At 41.3% G+C, this 18,485-nt stretch overlaps 1 protein-coding gene and 1 long non-coding RNA gene across 4 annotated transcripts; one reads left to right on the top strand and one right to left on the bottom strand.

Moving 5' to 3' along the window:
* Positions 1-6,950: 6,950 nt before the first annotated feature.
* LOC121073321 lies at positions 6,951-17,069 on the top strand. 3 transcript variants are annotated; one of them, XR_005821615.1, is made up of 3 exons: positions 6,951-7,293; positions 7,761-7,907; positions 15,860-17,069. It is a non-coding gene; the product is annotated as an uncharacterized LOC121073321 (long non-coding RNA). The 3 variants fall into 3 exon arrangements; XR_005821617.1 differs by lacking the exon at positions 15,860-17,069 and adding an exon at positions 14,506-14,539; XR_005821616.1 differs by lacking the exon at positions 15,860-17,069 and adding an exon at positions 8,878-10,224.
* TECTB (tectorin beta) lies at positions 7,575-18,085 on the bottom strand. The gene is made up of 11 exons (XM_040564124.1): positions 17,632-18,085; positions 16,646-16,734; positions 14,646-14,836; positions 14,012-14,154; positions 13,855-13,927; positions 12,254-12,357; positions 12,096-12,179; positions 11,334-11,496; positions 9,334-9,403; positions 8,359-8,391; positions 7,575-7,883 (listed from the first exon to the last, which is right to left on the bottom strand). The coding sequence occupies exons 2-11, from the start codon at positions 16,719-16,721 to the stop codon at positions 7,831-7,833; spliced, it is 990 nt and encodes a 329-aa protein (XP_040420058.1). The 5' UTR covers positions 16,722-16,734; positions 17,632-18,085; the 3' UTR covers positions 7,575-7,830.
* Between the last annotated feature and the right edge of the window lie 400 nt (positions 18,086-18,485).

The raw sequence follows: 18,485 nt of genomic DNA, 5'->3' as shown, positions 1-18,485 counted from the left end.
GTGACAGTGTTAGGTGGCTCAGAGCAGGAAATGGAGATGAGTAATATATAGTTGAAACTAGATGTCATGTTGGTTAGGCAGGTAAGAAATGAGACCCTACTTCTTTTTTTTTTTTTTAATTACTTTATTAGTATTATTTTTATTATACAGACTTCAGCTGTAATGGGTGACAGGGTGCCTCCTGTTAAGTTTTCTGTATCTCTAATCAGTACTGTCCCTTCTCATCCTAAATGTTCTTCTAATCTCTTCTTAAAGCAAAATAGAGAAGATTAATCTTGCTACAAAAAATCAAATCTTGAAAAAAAAATCAAAATAAGATAAAAGGTTAAAATGCATGAAAGTACCTTTTGAGTTGCTAAAAAGTACGCTCCTCTGACCTCCTCCCTGCATCCCATCCTCTCAGGTTATTAAATGTTGCTTTTGACATCTCAGTATTTTATTATGTAAAAATATATGATAGAATTTGGCCAGGCTGCAAGCTTACCGCTTTGCATCTTGCAAGACAGCTGTGGTTACCACTGTTGTTACAGGGGACCGTGAGATTCACCGTGTACATGCTCTGGTGCTTTGAAGCTTTCTGTAAGCAGCTGCTGGTGGTTACTGTCAGAGGGAGCCTTTGAATTAGGTGAACCAGTGTTTCAAGGTTATTTCTTCCATCAGCTTACCTTACTACTCTTAGTAGGGTGAGAATCTTAGTAGGGTGAGAAATGACTATGTAATAAGCAACATATTAAATTCTGCAGAAACATCCAGTAGAAGGACCAAAGTTTGATCAAACTATGAGACATCACGAAAAGGCCTGTAATACAAAATAGACAATTCTGTCCTTCCCCTGCCATCAAGCCCAGCCACCAGGAGGGAATTACTGGAGTCTGACACTGTACGCAATATGCTGTGTTGCTCGGCTGTTAATGGATGTGAGGAGGAATCTGCCAAAGAAAGGTATGGCGTGGGTGATGATCTCCCCTAGGAATATGCCTGAATAAAATTTCAGTTTATACCAATGAAGGACCATTAAACAAGTACATTCAAAACATTTTTTCCCCATTTTTATTTATCTTTTGGAATATAGTCACTGTGGGAGTGAAGATCCAGTTTTATTTATATTTTTAACTTAACTATTGAACATTTGTTTCATCAAATTATAAAGCTTTTTCAACTGTTTTATTTGATAAATTTATTAAAATTAATTTCTTCCACCAGAAGAACAAATTTTTGTTTTAAACAATCAGCATCTCCACAATAATGATGAAAGCAAAGATTAAATAGGAGGTCTTTGTATGTTCATAGTCAGAATATTCTTCTAATCCTACTGAATTGCATGGCACTTACTTTCAAAAGCTGGTACACATTTAGTAATCCTTACAAAGTTCCCCTTTCAAGCCTCACTTAGCCCAAAGGTAAGCATAGGCAGAAGAAGCCCTGTGGAAGGGTCAAAGCCAAACCCTGACAAAATCAACATTTCTCTCTATGGGATGCAATGCGGACTCCAGACCACAAGGCCAGTAGCATTCAGTAAGACAGCACTGAAACTAAGGGAGAAAAGGCATCTTAACACCTGGTTTCATGTTTAGTCTGCTAGTCTGAAACACCCCTAAAATCGGATGAAGTTGTACCCCAACCCGTAGTGTATCTAGTAAGAGTAGTTGCTGTTTTTTTGCTTTGTTGCTGAAGGTGGAAACTGGTGTTGCTTATATACGGTGGCTTGCAGCCAACCCATCCACAATGGGATCAGCTGCAGTGAAGAAATAGCTATGATGTCTTTGAAATTCCTGATTGCTGAGATTTCTTTCGAGATAGGCCCTGTGCCCAGAGAGAAGCTGAGGCTGCATTATCGGCATTCACACGGGTAAACAGCCCAAGTCTGGCTGGGGGTGAGCCGGGGGCGGAGGTCTGGGCACACCACAGGGCAAGCGATTGCTACCACTGAGGCACGGGGACACACCTATTGCAAGTGCGAGGTAAAACCTGTCGGGGTGAACTTCCTTCCGGGTGGTTAACCTTTCAGTTTTACCTTTTGTTTGCTATGTATCATTGTGGTTAGTTACTGGGGATCACCAGATACCTCGTAAATGGTACATGGGAATTTTTCCATCTGTTGTCTTGATTTTCTGTATGTGTGGAATTGCTCTTTCCAATACAAACAAAATAAAATTTGTAAGTTTTCTCAATTCATATTTCAACCTCGGACATCAGATCAGGCCACATATTTTTCTTTGACTATTTCTGTTATTCAGTTGACGTTTCCCCTGACTGGGATGAGCAGGGATTTGAGTTGTCGCCCTGCCGTGCGTGACCTGCTCGCTTCATTCCTTCTGCCTCAGTTTTTATCAGCTTGTATAGGGAAAAATAAATCTTTGAGATTAGTTACTGTTTTTAGAGTACTTTGAGGTTTTCATGAAAAGGTGCTATAGAAAGTGTTGGGCGTTAAGACAATGAGAAGTACTCAGAATGCCCTTATCAGGGCTTATTATCCCTGTGTAAATTTATAGTGCTGTGCAAACGGTTCACAGTGATAAGACCTCACTTTAGGCCTCAGCTTTAGCACTCACCAAGGAATAGGATCTACATTCCCCATTCCCATCACTCAGTACTGCATCATTTGGATGCTGCTGAATGTGCTTACGGGAAAGCACAGCACAATTTCAACCTGCAAGATCTTCTCAAAACACAATTCAGGGCCATGTTACTGACAAGTCTGTGCTACCTACTGTGATTTAATTGTCTCTTTAAAAATTAGATCAATATGATACACAACCTGAATATCTGTCTGAAGAGTGTTGATGTATGTCACTGAGTTTATTCCCGGAAGAAAAATATTGATGTTATTTTCCAAATAGTAGAGCAGGTGAGTGTAAGCAGGAAAGCAGACTGACTTGCAGCAGGGTGGGATCCCTGCCAGTGCTGTTTTGTGTCACGGTCTGTAAACCCCCACGGGGAGCCAGCCTGTGAGAGGAGAGTGTTAATGTGGGTGAAACCACGAGAGGAGAAAATTTAGCAGGAGATTTAGCAGGAGAGGAGGCACAGTGTAGGAACCAGTCTGGGGAGACTGCAGACTGGTTGCACCACAGAAGAGCTGTTTGCATTGCAGGTGGGCTTTGGATAGGAACATTTAACGTTTCTGTCAGAACCGGAGCATGTCTAATATAATTGCTTTTGAAGAACAGGGTAAAAAGAATGGATGGAAATTATCTTTTCTTCCAATAACAAAAGAAAGTGTATTGGAAAGCATGCTGATCTCCATGCTTTAGGGTACAATGCAGCTCTGGCACCTCAGGAACCCATCCTCTCCCTGTAGTACCTAACTGCCTGTCTGCAAGATTTGTTATTTCTTTCTCTGAAGCCATTGGACTTGACCTTTGTAGGGTTATGATGTTATGCTATGTGAAATGGCCGTAGGGTCTTATCAATCAATAGTCATTTTTTCTTCTGCACCTGTGAATGACAGCTGCCCTTTGTATGGAGATAACTTGGACAGATTTGGTCTTCAGAATAGGGTGAGGAGATTGACTTCTAATACACACAGTGAACTAGGCTATGTTTTGTATGTACTGATTCATGGTTCTTATGATACTATTATGAGATAAGTAGGGTTTTTTCTTGTCCCTGGCTGGAGCATTTAAACAAAATGTCATAGGTTTACAGAATAAAGAGATGATGATGGTGTCTGAATTAGGATTAAAGCAGGGAGTTTGTACACAGCTACATGTGCTGTCTGGATCTGAAACGTTACCTGTATTAATATTGTGCAATGTATTGCTGGCTCAGACAGTGTAGGCAATGTTTACCTCAGTGTGCTACTGTTGAAATCCCCTACCAGAAAGGCTTGCAGTCCTGGTTGGGCTTCACTCCTTTCAGGGCCAAGCTAGCAGGGGATGTGCTCTGTTGGCATATCAGGTCAGACCTAGTCTGGCATCTCTGATCTGCACAAGAATCATTTGCATGCCCTCTGATACCAGCTACTGAATATTCATTTGCAAATTTGGATTCGAAATTGTGGGATCCCAGCACGGGATATAAGGCATAATGCCTGAATATAACCCATTCTGATTTGACAGTCTTGGAGCTTTTTTCTTCTTTCTCCCTGCAGGACCTGAGGTGGCAGGAGTGGAAGCAATCATAATGCCATGGCACTGTTTTTTGGAGACACCAAGCATAGAGTATCAAGGCTGGACAGTACCAGCTTGCAGAGGTAGCATGCTTGCTGGTTTGCACTACTGATCATTTTGTTAAATATGACCAATTCTTTCACTGGCAATTTCTGTTAGACCTTCTTAATGGTTATTTGCATCTGCAGTGCCTGTCCAAGGCCATCTAAGTTAATGGTGTTTACCATTCACAAGTGAGAAGAGTGACCTATTTTTAATGACCAAAGTATTGTGCAAATGTGTGTCACTGTACTAGTGCTATCATGCTGCAACCTGTGTTGTTGTTGTTATCTTGACACCTGTGTGTGTTCATTGCTCTCCTTCCTGCCACGACCTTGGTGGCCTTGTGCTTCAGCATTACAGTCCCACACTGTGAGAAAGGAAGCGTGTAAGAACCTATGTTCTATTAGAGGTCATTCAAATAGGAGGAAGATTTAGGACAAAAACAAATTGTAATCTTTGGATAAAGAAATGTTGGGTTCTAAACAGATTATCTGTGTTCATTGTAACTAACCTTTCTTTCCCTACATCTTGGTTATTAGCCTAAAGTTGCATTTTCAGATGCCGAGATCAAGGCAAATGTCTTCATGCCCCACCAGATGAAAAAGATCCAGTGTTATAGCGCATCTGAAATTAAGCTTACCAAGCTTTAGTTTCCACCAAAATCTTTTGCAACCACTGCATTTTCAAATACTGGCAACATAAATATTGTTTAGCTAAATAAGTAGTGTAAATCTATATGCTGGTTAGGAAAAATGAGGGGAATGATAGTTCTTTTTTTTTTATGCGAGCTCTTTAGGATGAACAATTTGAGCTACCTTAAGGAACAGTAAGTGGCTCACTTCCAGAGGTGAAGCCTGTTCACATGTTGCTGTCTTCTGGGGCAGATGGATCTTTTAGCAGTCACTTCTGGGAGCTGTATTATTATATTAATTTATTTGTTAGTAAGAAACCATCCTTGTAGGGACATAGTGATCCAGATTTGGATTGGTGATAGGGCTTTGCCCGTCCTGCAACCACAGCTAGCTGGCTGCATGAACCACATTCAGTGTGGTGCTGTAACGCGTGGATGAGATATGTATGCCCAGAGGCTCCATCCCTGGAGCAGGGATGGTGGGCAGGGAGGCAGCCTGGGAATCTGGAGGCACACTTTACAGCTGCTGCAATCATACAAGGTTTGCTCCAGAGAAACATTTATTGCATAATCAAGAAGAAAATTAATCAACCTGGCAAGGAAACTCAGCTCAAGACTTTCTGCACAATATAGCTGTGACGGGGAGAACAGTGACTGTTGCAAAGGCCAGGCAAAAGAAATAAGCTTTGGAGAAGAAGCCAGTGAGTTAATATCATTCATCAAGGCCAAGAATTTGAAAAGGTAAAGCCACTGGGTAGGGTGTTTTTGAAATTTGGGGTGTTAATGGGGAGAAAAAAGGGAGGCAAAACACCAAATGGAGGAGAAGCACCTGAAGGGTCATTATCTCTGGTCAAAATGTTGGGTGATGATCAAAACATTCAACAGCTCTGCTCTTATGTAGACACTTGTGCTGCTCAGAATTGCTTCAGTCACAGATCTAGTTCTCCTTTATACTCTGGTCTAAATCAGACAATTCTGTCAAGAGAGTGCCCTCTGTTGTATGCAACGACTAAATGCACTTCTGAAATGACCATTTTTCTGTAGGCTGTGTGGATGCTATCTGCTATAATTTCAATTTCTAAACAGCCTTGTTGTTCTCAATTTTTATAAATACATTTATATTTTATAAAAACATTGAGATTACACCTAGAGGAGCAAATAAAGTCCTTGGTAAGAGGAATCTGTGTGTATTTGAAAAGTGTGGCTGTAATGTAATAATACTCTAGCTATGCATTATCTTCATAATAACGAGGTTTCAGAAAGAACAGTGAGATGAAAAACCTTAATTTAATATAACCATTTAGAAAATTTCCTCCCTAAAACCTATAGCAGTATGTGTTTCGTATGCTGGTGGTTTCCATGTAGTAGAATGACATTCACAGAGGGATATTCCTCTTTTCAAAACAGTCTGCTCTGTTCTGAGATAACGGGAGTAGAGAAAACCCAAGAAGGCAAAAGAGCAGCTAACATGGCTGCTTCAAAATGTTTGTGGTTCTCCTGGTTCCCATTTCTGAGAAGGCCGACTTGCTGAGATCCACCATCACTTTACTGCCTCAAGCCAGGGAGGGATTGAGGCAGCATCACTGTGTTCACCAGGCATCAAGATCTTTCAAAACCGAATTGGGGAGAGGGGAGAATAGATAAGCTTTTCTCAATAGCAGCTTGAAAAAGATATGAATGCTTTGGGGACCTTCCAGAAAAGTGATCTGGCAGAAGGGAATATTAGGGATTAAGCCAATCTGTAGCTTTTTAAATCAGAGTAAGCCCCTTGCGTTGGGCATTTTGTCCCAGATCCATTCACTGCAGGTATATTTGTGCCATCCTTGACATGTCTAGACTGTTGGAGGGAGGAAACTGGCTAGAAAAAAACTGTGGGATGCAGCTGAGCAGTGCCTAGATGCCTATTTCTATAATGTGCTTATGCTGCAGTGTGTACAGACACATGTACACCCACTGAGTTTGTTAATGGGGACCAAAAAAAAAACAACAAGGTGTAAGAGCTGTAGTCATTCTTCTCTCTGTCACCTTTAGGGTACCAAAAGTTTCATGGAAAAAATCTAGAAATGTTTCTTACCTGACATTTTCAGAAATTTTGATGAATGTTGTTTTAGTAGTTACTGAAAGTAAGGCACCTACCATGACTTGCTGAATAATTGTTTTATGTCCTGATACTTGTTGCTCTTTAGAAATCATGGTTTCCCTTTATGGTGATTTGTTCTTTATGGCATTTAATAGCTTTCATTACTTCAGATACAGAACTAACACCTGGACTCTGCCATACCTGATACTAGCTGTATCTCCAGGGATGTATCCTAAAGCTCACTACCTTGTATTCCAGCCTCGAATGTGCTCAGTTTGCATCCATACCATGCAGCTCTTCAGCACTAAGCCTGTCCAGTCAGCAAGACACCATAGTCCCAATGGTGTTGTGCCTACTGCAGCACGTGCTGGGCTCTGCTTTCCCCAGCCAGTCCATACAGACACTGCTGCGAAACAGGAAAGAAACGTCAGGTAATTCCAACAACCTTCTAACTATTGTTACGTACAAGGCACCCTTTTCTCCCATCCTCGAACTGTTAGGTTAGTTTTTGTCATGTTGGAAGGTTCCACAGATCAAGCTGAGGTGTTCAGGGCCTTGCAAGAGCAGACCCAGAGGGGAGCTTGATGCCACATTGAAGCTGACAGAGAAGGGGGAACCTGAAGGGAAATTTGGCATTGGAAAGTGCTGAGTTTCAATATCACTATGTTCTGTATAGAAATAAATGGAGTTGGCATCACTGCTCTTTAAAAGGAGGCATGAGTTAAATACATAATTATTGGGTTTTCATTAGTTAAAACACCTGCAGAGATCTCAGAGAGGTGAATCAGCTTTGGGGTTCTCCGATACTAGAGGCACAAAGCTAATGGAATGGTTTATTTATCTGGTGAAATGGTGCACAAGGATTTTTTGTGACTTTCATTTCTTCTCTGTAAAATAGACATCTTCAGTAAAGAAGTCCAGGTCCAAAGAGGATGGGGAAAAGTTAAGAAACACAGCTAAGCTTCATTTTATAATAAAACGGCGCAAAATCCAGTCGTGAAGAGGAGATGGAAGATGATATCTGCAAGAGAAATGAAGACTAAATGTGAGTATTTTACTGTTATTTACCTTTCCTGTTTTATGCCCGTCCCTACCATTATAACTACGTGCCTTAACATGGGTCTGTCACCATATCAGATTTTAGGAAAAAGGCTTTGAATAGACTTTTCAAACCCTCCCAGATAGAAGTGCTTTCCAAACACCTCTGTTAACACACTGAAATGTGTTTGTTCCTTTTTGGGAAGCGTGTGTAAAATTAAGATAAATTAATGTTCAGTATTGGAAGTTATTGGTATGATTTCATTGTCCAAGGTGAAGGATGTGTCTAGGAGAGGAAAACAAAATGTCTAACATTGAGATATAAGATTTTAAAATATTTTCTATCAGATTTACAAAAATTACCAGGTCTTTCTTCAAGCTTTGGGTCTTATGTTGACAGAGCCACTCAGGATTTCTATTTGGGATTGATATAATCATTGTTGTTTTTTGCTGTTTACCTGAGAGTGTGTAAAATCTGGATAAACCTTTGCCTGTGTAAAATAAAAGAAAAAGATAACACTTGAATGGCATGTTTAAAATAGGGCAAAGTGCACCAGTGTGCTTCGTAAAACCAGAACAGATAACTTTTGCAACATTTTGAAATTCTGGGTATTTCTTACTCTTGGCTTTACTCTCTGAAGTTGTAAAAGGATTCTCAATTCTTTTATTTTTTTTAAATTAATGGAGTTTCACTGGTTTAACATACGGAATGGCAATAATGCTGCTCTACATATATTTTAATTTTAAATTGGCTTTCAGGATGGTGTGGATGCAGTTGATAAACTAGTATAAAGAGCTTTAGTGAAAGCATTGATTAAGGTATACTTTGTTCCAAGGAGTTGTTTCAAAAGATGTGCTGGATTGCAGAATTAAACTAGCTCAGGGAGAAATTCCTGGTGTCTCCAGGAGGCAGCAGTTAAGAGGAAAAAGGTTTTGCTTTGTAAGGGGAAAAATTGATGTCTGTTCAATTTGTGTAGGAGGAGCAACAGGCACGCGGGGTTAATCAGCTAGATTTATGGTTATGCTGAAGAACCAACTAGCTGTGCAAAGAAAACTTCGGTGCAGCTTTCCTGCTGCTCCTAAGCCTGGCCTCTTTCCCACTCACGTGCAATTCATCAGAGCTTGCCCAGGCTGTTGCTGAGGTCAAACGTGGGTGAACAGGGTTTACATTGCTAACTTGGTGCGTAAGTGGTTTGGGCATTTATCTTTAATGCCAAATGGGTGCAGTTACTCACTTTGTGAATGGGGAGAGTTTCACTGAGCTATTCTGTCAGAGCTATGAACCTGGAAGAGACCAAGCTCTGTTCAAGATTCCTGCTCTCACTGGGGAGCAGTTCTGCTCCCTGTGCTTGCTCCTGCTCTGCAAGCCACCAGCTGCTCCCCAGTTCATTGCTTCCCAAAGGAAGAAACACACCAGAAACCCGGCCACTTACTGCGGACAGAGATCTCAGCCACCAAAACACCTCCAGTTTGTTCCATGCGCTGTTTTCGTTTGTCACATGTCTCAAGAGATCAGAGAGAAAACTGTGTATAATGGTTGAATTATACAAAATTAATATATCCAAATATATATCCAAAGCCAGTTCTCATATTTCCAACTAAGTAAGTAAAATCTGTGTCAATTCTTCTGCACATTTTCTAGGGACTGTTTTTTTTCTGTAATTGGGACATTTTAGTGCAGGAGAGGTTCAAGAGCTTTTACTGCATATTTCACAAGGATTTTAGTGTGCCACAGCTTTTACGGTGGCTGTCAGTCTAAGTGCCCTTTTCAGCTGTGAGGTGGCGGAGTGCAGATGAGCATCCACTTGCTGATCATACCTCCTCCTCGGCTGCCCTTTCCATGCTGCCACAAACAAACCCCCCTGTCAAGAAGGAATGGGGTAGCTGAGCTCCATCTATTTAACCCATGATCTCTATGAAGACTTCTGTTGTTGTTTATTGCTAAGCGTAATTATTGCCCAGTGGCTATGAGCGTGAAGCACCAAAACCCTTCCAAACAGATCATCTCATACCCAGCTCTAATGACTCCTGTCACAGCTGACAAGGTCTGTATTGGAGGCATTGCTCTCTAGCTTAAAAGTCCTTGTCCATTCCCTGACCTTTGCAAGTCCCCAGCTGTGAGCATTTTGTACAAAACTGGTGTGTGATAATTCTGGTTATGCCTTGCTTGGTTCAGCCTTAATCGCAGTAGACCACCAGCTGCATTTTTGGGTTGGCTGTGGACTCCGTGGAGGTTGCCTGATGGAGCAATTATCCTATCCTGGAGGGCAGGGAGAGAATTCCACCCTGTGCCTGTAAGGGTGATGTAGATGTTTGAAAGTAATGTCAGAAAATCAGATATAGAATACTTTTTTTTTTTTTTTTTAAATCCTGGTCTGCGGCTGGATAAAGAGTTGAAAAAATCTTTAAAAGCAAACAACAAAACATAAGCTAAAACATTTTTCTTTTGCCTTTGAAATTTGGAATTTCTAACAATGCATTTCTATCAGGTCTGTAGCTTTTGCATAAATCAGTCCCCCCTGCTTACTGCTGAGGCTGGGTAGTAAACTGTCCTCTTACAGTGGCTCCTGGACTGAGAAGGGGTTTAAAAAGAAAAGTTGGCTTGACCAGGAGTGATGTTTTCTCTTCTTCAGCAAGAATTAATTGTTGCTGAAATGACAGGATATGGGCAAAAGAGTATTTTGGGCTTTCATTTCAGGTTAAATAAAATTCAGCTTCACTTTATAGCAAAGACATATTCATTTAGTGAGAGAAAGAGCAGTGAAGCCCCGACTTACTGAAGGAAGTGAAAAAGTCTTTAAAGAAAGACCCTTTAATAACCCTCACCCTTGCATCAGTTGGTGCAATCGGTGCACACCTCCCTCCCCATGCTAAATAATTGCACAGCATCTCTCCTCCCATTCCCACCTAAGGCCACAGAAACCTCTCTGCGATCTCAGTTCCTGCTTCAGTAACAATTTGCACATTTCCTGCAGAATAGCACAGCTTTGAGCAGAGCTTACTGCAGAGCTGCAGGATAGCAGAGGGGACTTTCCACAGGAAGGAGGACTGGGAGGTTTTATTTGAGATGAGGTGAGCTTTGAGCCTCAGCACTGAGATAGTTGGTAAAATGGGAAGTGCTCTACTTTCTCCCTTTTTTTCTCATGCTTTTGTTTAGCTGTAGCTAATTGTCAAACAGGAGTGTCGTCTGGCGTATCGACAAAAAACAAGTTTTAAATGTCTACGCTATTTCCCAACACGTTTAAACAGATTGCCCAACGTGGCATGCAGTGCCCGTGGCATGACAGGGATCAGGGTGCACAGCCTACCACTCAGGTTCATGCCTCGCGGTGGCTCCATCTAATGCAAGCTCTGCTGCCGGCTCCCCACCCCAGGAGCTTCTCAACATCCTCTGTCCAAATTTAGCAAATTTTATCTTAGAGGGAGGCCTTACCACCGGGCAGGAGAACTTCTCACTGTCGCAGACGTGCGTTTCACAGTGCAGCCAGACCTTGGACAGCTTGGGGATGTTTCGGAAGCGGAAGGCATTAAACTGGAAGGTCGCCCGGCTTGTTTTCCCATTCTCATGCACAAGAATGGAGTTGTCTGTGGCACACCTGTGTTGTGTGTGAAGAAGCAGTGTCAGACCCTGACCTGTGAATAATCACATCCTGAGGTGATGGTCTGATGGAGGCGTTTGCCCAGCTTTTAGATGCTTGGGGAGCAATAGGACTGTGAGGTGACTGTTTGGGCCTGCAGAAATCAAGACCTTTTGGCCTCTGGCTGATTAACAAGCATTGTAGGGTTAGCAAAGCCTTCCAGCTATTCTCAAGTCATCTCCTTTTAACCAGCACTCAAGGCATTGTCTCCACTCCTGCTTTCTTTCCAGCCTCTTGTGACTGCAGGTGGCCCAGGGCCTGCTGCAGGCTCAGGCCCGTGGCAGCCACAGAGGGCAGCAGGCCCCAGTGAGCAAACGGGGCTGTGCCAGCAGCCTGAGAACTCACCATGGTGCCTGCTGGTGGGCAGAGGAAGGCGGCAGAGAGTGGGGACAAGGCTATGGCTGGAAGGGGCTGCTCCCCACAGTGCCAGTTACAGCTACCGACCCTTCCCTTGCTGCCTCGAGCACCAGAGGTTGCCCTCTCATGGCCTCCCACGTTTCTGTTGTCCCTGGGGCAGGACTAGGCAGAGCTGCTCCCCGGGCCCCACCGGCACCTACCCCTTGGTGATGAGAGGCCAGTGGATCTGATAGAAATATTCCGAGGAGGGAGTTGCCCAGCAGTTGTTGAGAACTACTTTGAACCTGGGGAGGCACAAGCATCAGATGAGCACATAGCATCCTGATTGCCAACTTATTGTTTCTCCTTTCTTACCTACCTGTCACTTAAGCCCTTAGCTTCCACTCCAGCAAATATGTCAGAACCAATTTCTGATGTTTCAACGACAAAAGGGGCTTCTTTTATGCTTGAAAACTTGGCATTCTTTGGAAGAGAAAAAGAAAAAGACATCAGACGCTACCAGTACCATGCGAAACGAAGGCATGTGGTAGCTTCAGACAGCTCTGGACGGACAGACCCAGAAGTCTGGGTTCTTATCGCCTGCAAGCTCCAAAATGTGTGTTTAGTAGTAGGAGTATTGTAATCCTAAAACAGTTTTTAATAATTTCAAGGTTGTATTTAAAACAAGGCGTTACTCAGCCTGCAATTTGAGCTGCTGGCACAGGAGTCATTACAGAAGTACTGTCACAAAACTCATCTTGGTCCTTGTATTAAAATGAGTTGATCCTGGAATAGTGCACGAAAGAAAAAGACCATTTCATTGAAATTAACATTTTCTCCCCAGCAAAATATGAACAAAATAACAAAACAGTGCTCTATTGGCTTTCAGAGCTTGTTCTGCTCATGTTCTCAATGGTAAAATGTACTATGCACAGTTCAGCTGCTCCCTCCTTGACTCCTGGGAGCCCTATGGACATTAGAACAAAACCATCATTTGGCAACAACAACAGCAAGCAAGCAAACAATAACAACAAAAACCTACCAGAGATCCACTGCTCACTGCCTATCGAATATTTTTTGCAGTCATTCTGTCAGGAGTTCACAGGAACATTGGGGCACCTCCTGGGACCTTGCCACTATATACTACCAGCATGCCGTATGTCAGAAAACAAGAGCACATGGGCTTTCATGTAGCGTCTAAGGGCTGCCAAAATGTTTAATGCCCTATCAATTGGTGTCCTAAATACAGCGTGTCAGGGGAGAAACATCAATCCCCCTTGTGCTCAATACTCCCTCTACCTGACCTATCAATTTAACTCACTATGTTTCTAGCTGTGCTTTTTCTAGCTGTGCTAAAATAGAGAGGCTGCTTTGGTGCTTTTGAGTGTGCTTTGGTGGAAAAAAGACTGAAGGATCATGAGCTGGCTGCTCCAGCAGCACAACAGAGCTGTGGGGAGGAGATGGCTGTTTCTAAAGATCAGCTTGATATCCAGATACAAATGCTGGGAACAAAATTCCAGCATGACCTAAAGATCTTGGGGGAACATGAAATGTCTGTCAGATGAGAGGATGCAAACTGCAAGAGAGATGCATGGAGCTTTTCTGTATCTACAGAGACAATGTCATAGCAGTGGTGCCTGCAGGTGCATGCTGCTCTTTGAGTGGGACTACAAACAAATTTTTATTTTTTTGTATAAAACCTGTCAGCATGTAAGAAATGTACTTCTCAGCAGAAGAAGCTGCCTCATGTGGAGGGATTAAAAGAACAGTTGGCATGTGTCTGCTCTGTTCAGTTTAAGTTATATGCCCGTTAATCAGTAGAAACAAGGACCTGTACAAACCCTGCTGTAATTATCTGTTACAGGCTAATAATGTACTCCATGACACACAAAAGTGAGGAGCAGCAGCCCTTTTTTCCAGCTCTTAGGCTGAAATTTGTGGAAGGTGAAGGTAAAAAGCTGGGTGGCAAAGAGCACTTACAGAGTAGAAGTTGAGGGATAGCTGACTTTCAAATGAGCCAGAGCTCCCATTCTTCACGTGGACGGTGGCCACCCTAGGGATATAACAAACACAGCTCTGCGTGAGTGAAGCATGGTGTTGAAAAAGGGGTGATGCTCACACCCAGACCAGGACTTACCTTTGGTCAAAGGCAGCCTGGTTCACCAGGTAGTTGGCATTGTACGTGCAGGTGAACGAGTAATTCACAGGCTGGCTCTTCACAATCACTGAGGTGTCATTGGAGACAATGGAGTTGTAGAAGTGATAAACGGGGTTCTTAAACTGTATATGGTAAGACAGAAATGTAACTAATAGTGAGCATTAGAGGCATTAGGATCAACTTGGTAGGTTGAAATGTAAAGATTCAATCTGGTGACAAAACACTATCCCTAAGGAAACGTGTTTTTTTTTTTTTTAAGCTCTTTCTATGCTGTGCTTCTTATATATATATATACACCTTACTACATGTATATGTTCAGTTTAGTAAAGACACATGCAGATGGGTGACTAGCACACAGATTATTATCACTAAGCCTGTGAGTATTTTGCCTGCAGATGCAAAGCATGACTATTTAATTCTTCCTTCTTCCAAATCTAAATGAGCCTTGATACTGAAGTTTCTCTCCCTTTCAGTACTTAAAGCCCACTCCAAGCTGAAGCAAACGGGCTCTTTCAAGTGAGTACAGCTGCTTTCTGAGTCCAGCTCGGGCTGTGCTCTGTTGCTGCCTTTTAGAAATGATAGTCTTACCTCTTTTAGACCTTGATATTCTTACCTCTGACTGTGTCCCACAGTACGATTTATTTTTCGGTGACAGGTCTGGGATTGTGAATTGGTAATATCCTGAATCATGGATCCCATTGTAGCAAATGCCTCCAAGTGCCAGCTGATTAACCTCCCATCCGTAAGGACACTCTGGAATTTTTGTAATGATGGTTCTAGGGTAGCAGTATACCAGAATTACATCTGAAAGGAAAACAGTATAGCTGGAGTGACATTCAGGGGTGTTTTCCTTTCAAAGAAGCAGGTCTGCACATCTGCTTTCCATGGGGATTAAATTCCTGTGGGAAGGAACGAGTGCTGGAAAGTCCCCTGTTGTGAGGAGCAAGGGAACCGGGACTGCATGCGCTACACAGAACTGACCTCAGGGTTGTTAAATTCAGTCCTCCCTGAAGGAGTTTTGCCTTTGCCTTCTAATCAACGCAGAAATTCATGTATATTTATCTTTCTGGAATAGCTGATTAGGAAGCAGAGAGACTGCTGAGAAACGCGAGGCAAAGAATTGCTGCACTGAAATCTGTCATGTTAAGTTATGCTGCAGAGCTGGCTTCTGTTGGTGTAACGCCACTGACATTGTAGAAATAATATCGGTGAAGTTTGTTAGTCTTCAGTAATTTGCATCTTTTTGTAGTGGTGTTTGATCTAGGCCACAGCATGTTCTGCTGTTTCTTTGCACTAGCATTGCACTGCCAATGCAAACAGAAGTTTTACAATTTTCACAATAAAAGCTAAGATACAAAAATGAACTGAAAAGCCTGGCTCTGTTAACAGCAGTAGCTAATAGCACAATGGCACCACAACTTGTTTCCTAATGTGGTTATTGCTGGAACAACCACAAATATTCAACATCATAACTTACACTGATTGCTTTGTGATACCAGAAGAGTTGGGCCTTTTATCAAAGGATCAGGCAGTGTGAATTTGAGGGTTTTATGTGAATTTAAAGGGCAAATAATGACTAACCATTAGTGAACTGAAAATTGAGAAAGACTACTAATTACTACCTTTTAAAAAAAAAAAAAAAAAGGAAAAAAGGAGAACCTCTGTCCAGAATTATTCAACTGTGTATTTTAAAGCTTCGGACACTTTCATTTTTATGATAAAAGCATTATTTTTCAGCCTTTCTCTGTCTGCAGAAGCTTAGGAAATGCACAGGGAAAGTCAAATAGGGAACTTAACAACTTGCTCCTTTCTGTTTATTAAATCCAGGCTAGTTCTGTTTGTGTTGGTGGTCAGATCTATATCGCTGGTGGCTTCACAGCTATGGAAAGTCCTGCAGCTCAGAGAAACTGCTTGTGTAAGTGAGGACACTGAAACAAATGGATAGAGGGCCAAATATGTAAGTATACCTTGACATTACTGGCAGTATTGTACACCAGTCTGTTTTATAAACACATGCCACGCACACAAATCAAAGACTCTATATTGAGGCATATTCCAACACATTTCAAAAGCGTGTTTGTTAATTTTAGTGAATTCTGCATTGAAGGTCTGTCTGGCACCAGAACATTCTTGTTTCAAGGCAGAAATCAGGATGTAATTAGGTCCTTAGCTTCAATTATGATGATTATTTTTATTTTAAATAGCAGTGGCGTTCAGAAGTTCAGCCCAGCACATTCATTCAGCACGAGTCATCTGATTGCAGTCAGCAGGATTAAAGCCCATCTTGGGCAGCAAAGATCTGCAGCATCCAGCCTAGGCCATTGTGGCCAATTTCTAATTTCTGCTGTTTTCTTTGTCTTCTTATGCCTGAATTCTGCTCGCACCTAACCTTCTTACACTGGTTATTGCAGAGTTAAGCATATACCTAATTCTCTGTGGGGCTAGGACCTTGTTTTACTGTGCTAACTGGAAACAAATCATTAAAAGATGTAAAAGGATTAGCTCTCCGCAACCAACAGTTTAACTCTCTGAAGAAAACCAGTTTTAAATAGAAAACAACCTTTTGGCAGCTTAAATACAAGGAAGGATCATAGGAGACTTGAGTTATTCTACCTGCTTTATTCGGAGTGCAGGGCCCTGCAAGAGCTTGAGCCAAGATGACCAGCAGATAAATAGTACCAGGCACCATTTCTTGCAATGATCTGAGGACACAGGGAATAAAAGCTGAAATTGTCTTTAAAACTGGAAAGGAAAAAAATATATTCGGTGCAGACCTGAAACTGTTAAACTAGCTACTTTTAAACAGAGAGAAATTAATAACATTGCTGGTATTCTGTCATCCAACCTAATTTCATCAACAGGACATATGTTTCCAATGCCATTATGGTCACTGTGTCACTACTGTGACAATTTTATTATTTCAGTTTAGTGTTGGCTTTGAATTATTCCAGGATTTCTTTGTTCTTGTAGATTCTAAACCCAAGGCTTTAGAATAACTAAATGAAATTTAAACAATGGGAGATTAAAAAAAAAAAAAAAAAGAATTACTAGAAGAAATATGATGCCAAAAATAAACATGCTGTGTCTAATAATTTAATGCTGAAACTATTATGTGTTGATGGCTATCCTGATGTATATAATATTAACTTCATGTAGATAAGTTTTGGTCAATGATGCAATTTCTCCTCTACTGCTAAGCTTAGAGTTTTCAGAATTATCATATTTAGCTGTAATTTCCAGTTCCACTGCAGGTCTCAGACCTACAAACTGTTTCCCGCAGGCAGAAGCACACTTTGGCACAGAGCAGCCTGTGGGCTTGGGACTGGAGCTCTTGTATTTTCCCTTTGTAGACACTCTTCAGTGTCTGCCCTCATATCTACATCACTGAGCAGAGTGCCAGATGTAACAAATATAATTTAGGTAAAGAAAAAAAAAGTCTTGCTGTTTAAATATTTCCAACAAAAGGAATCAATTTCAACATTTTCACTCAGCCTCTTTAAATATGTATATTTATAAAAAGCTCTTACACTACGTTTCAGTGACAATTCCATCCAATTATAATGCTATGCATTCTACAATAAATGAAGTATAATACCTACGAGACAGGAAGGAATTAAGTATTTCAGCTTTTCATTGCGGTCTTATTCCAGTAGCTGTGTTGTCGGCTCTTCCCAAGATGTCCTCTTTCAAATGAACCCACCTGGCCTTATCTTCGCTTTATATAAGCAATCTTGTAAAAGGAGCCCATCTCTGGTTAAATCTCAGCCTGCCAGTATTGTCCAGTGTGGGAGGACAAAAAAGTTATAGAAAAGCAGTTCCTTTTCCTTAGATGGGGCTGTATTGCTGCTACTTGATTTTTTTTTTTTAAGATTTTCTATGATGTTTTTTGTACAGATCTTGAAAATAACAGAGCAGAAACCTGCTAAAGGCATATAAGTGACAGATTTTTAATACATTAATTAGGAAAATGTAGAATTTCTGTAAGAGAAAAACCATGGCTGTCTTTTAGAATTCAGTGAAAGAAAATGTTTATAGGAATTAGATGCCTGTCTTGAATGGCTTATTGACAAGGTCAATGTTTTGTGCCGTGCAAGAGGAAAGTGGACAAAAGTGATTTCATCAGATTGTATACCACCTTTGGAGTTATCTCATTTATTTATTTTTTTCTAGAAATTCACAGGAATGTAATCTGAAGTACTGAGTTTAGGTAGGACCTTCCTTAAGACTATTATACCTTACAAGTATACTGCATAATATATAATACTACATTTGTATAGGACTCTACAACATACTTTAAATATTACACTGTAGAAGTATATATTTATTACAATTATATATTAAAGATTATTTTACAGTGTAAAATTCACCACTGTACAGAAAACTCCTGTCAGTTTGCCCTCCACATGACCATTGGTCATGTTTGCCATATGACAGTCATAGCTGGTAAATTTTT

This window comes from Cygnus olor, chromosome 7 (assembly GCF_009769625.2).
Source record: "Cygnus olor isolate bCygOlo1 chromosome 7, bCygOlo1.pri.v2, whole genome shotgun sequence".
In the NCBI taxonomy this organism is placed as follows: Eukaryota; Metazoa; Chordata; class Aves; order Anseriformes; family Anatidae; genus Cygnus; species Cygnus olor.
This window is presented reverse-complemented; position numbering and strand designations above follow the sequence as displayed.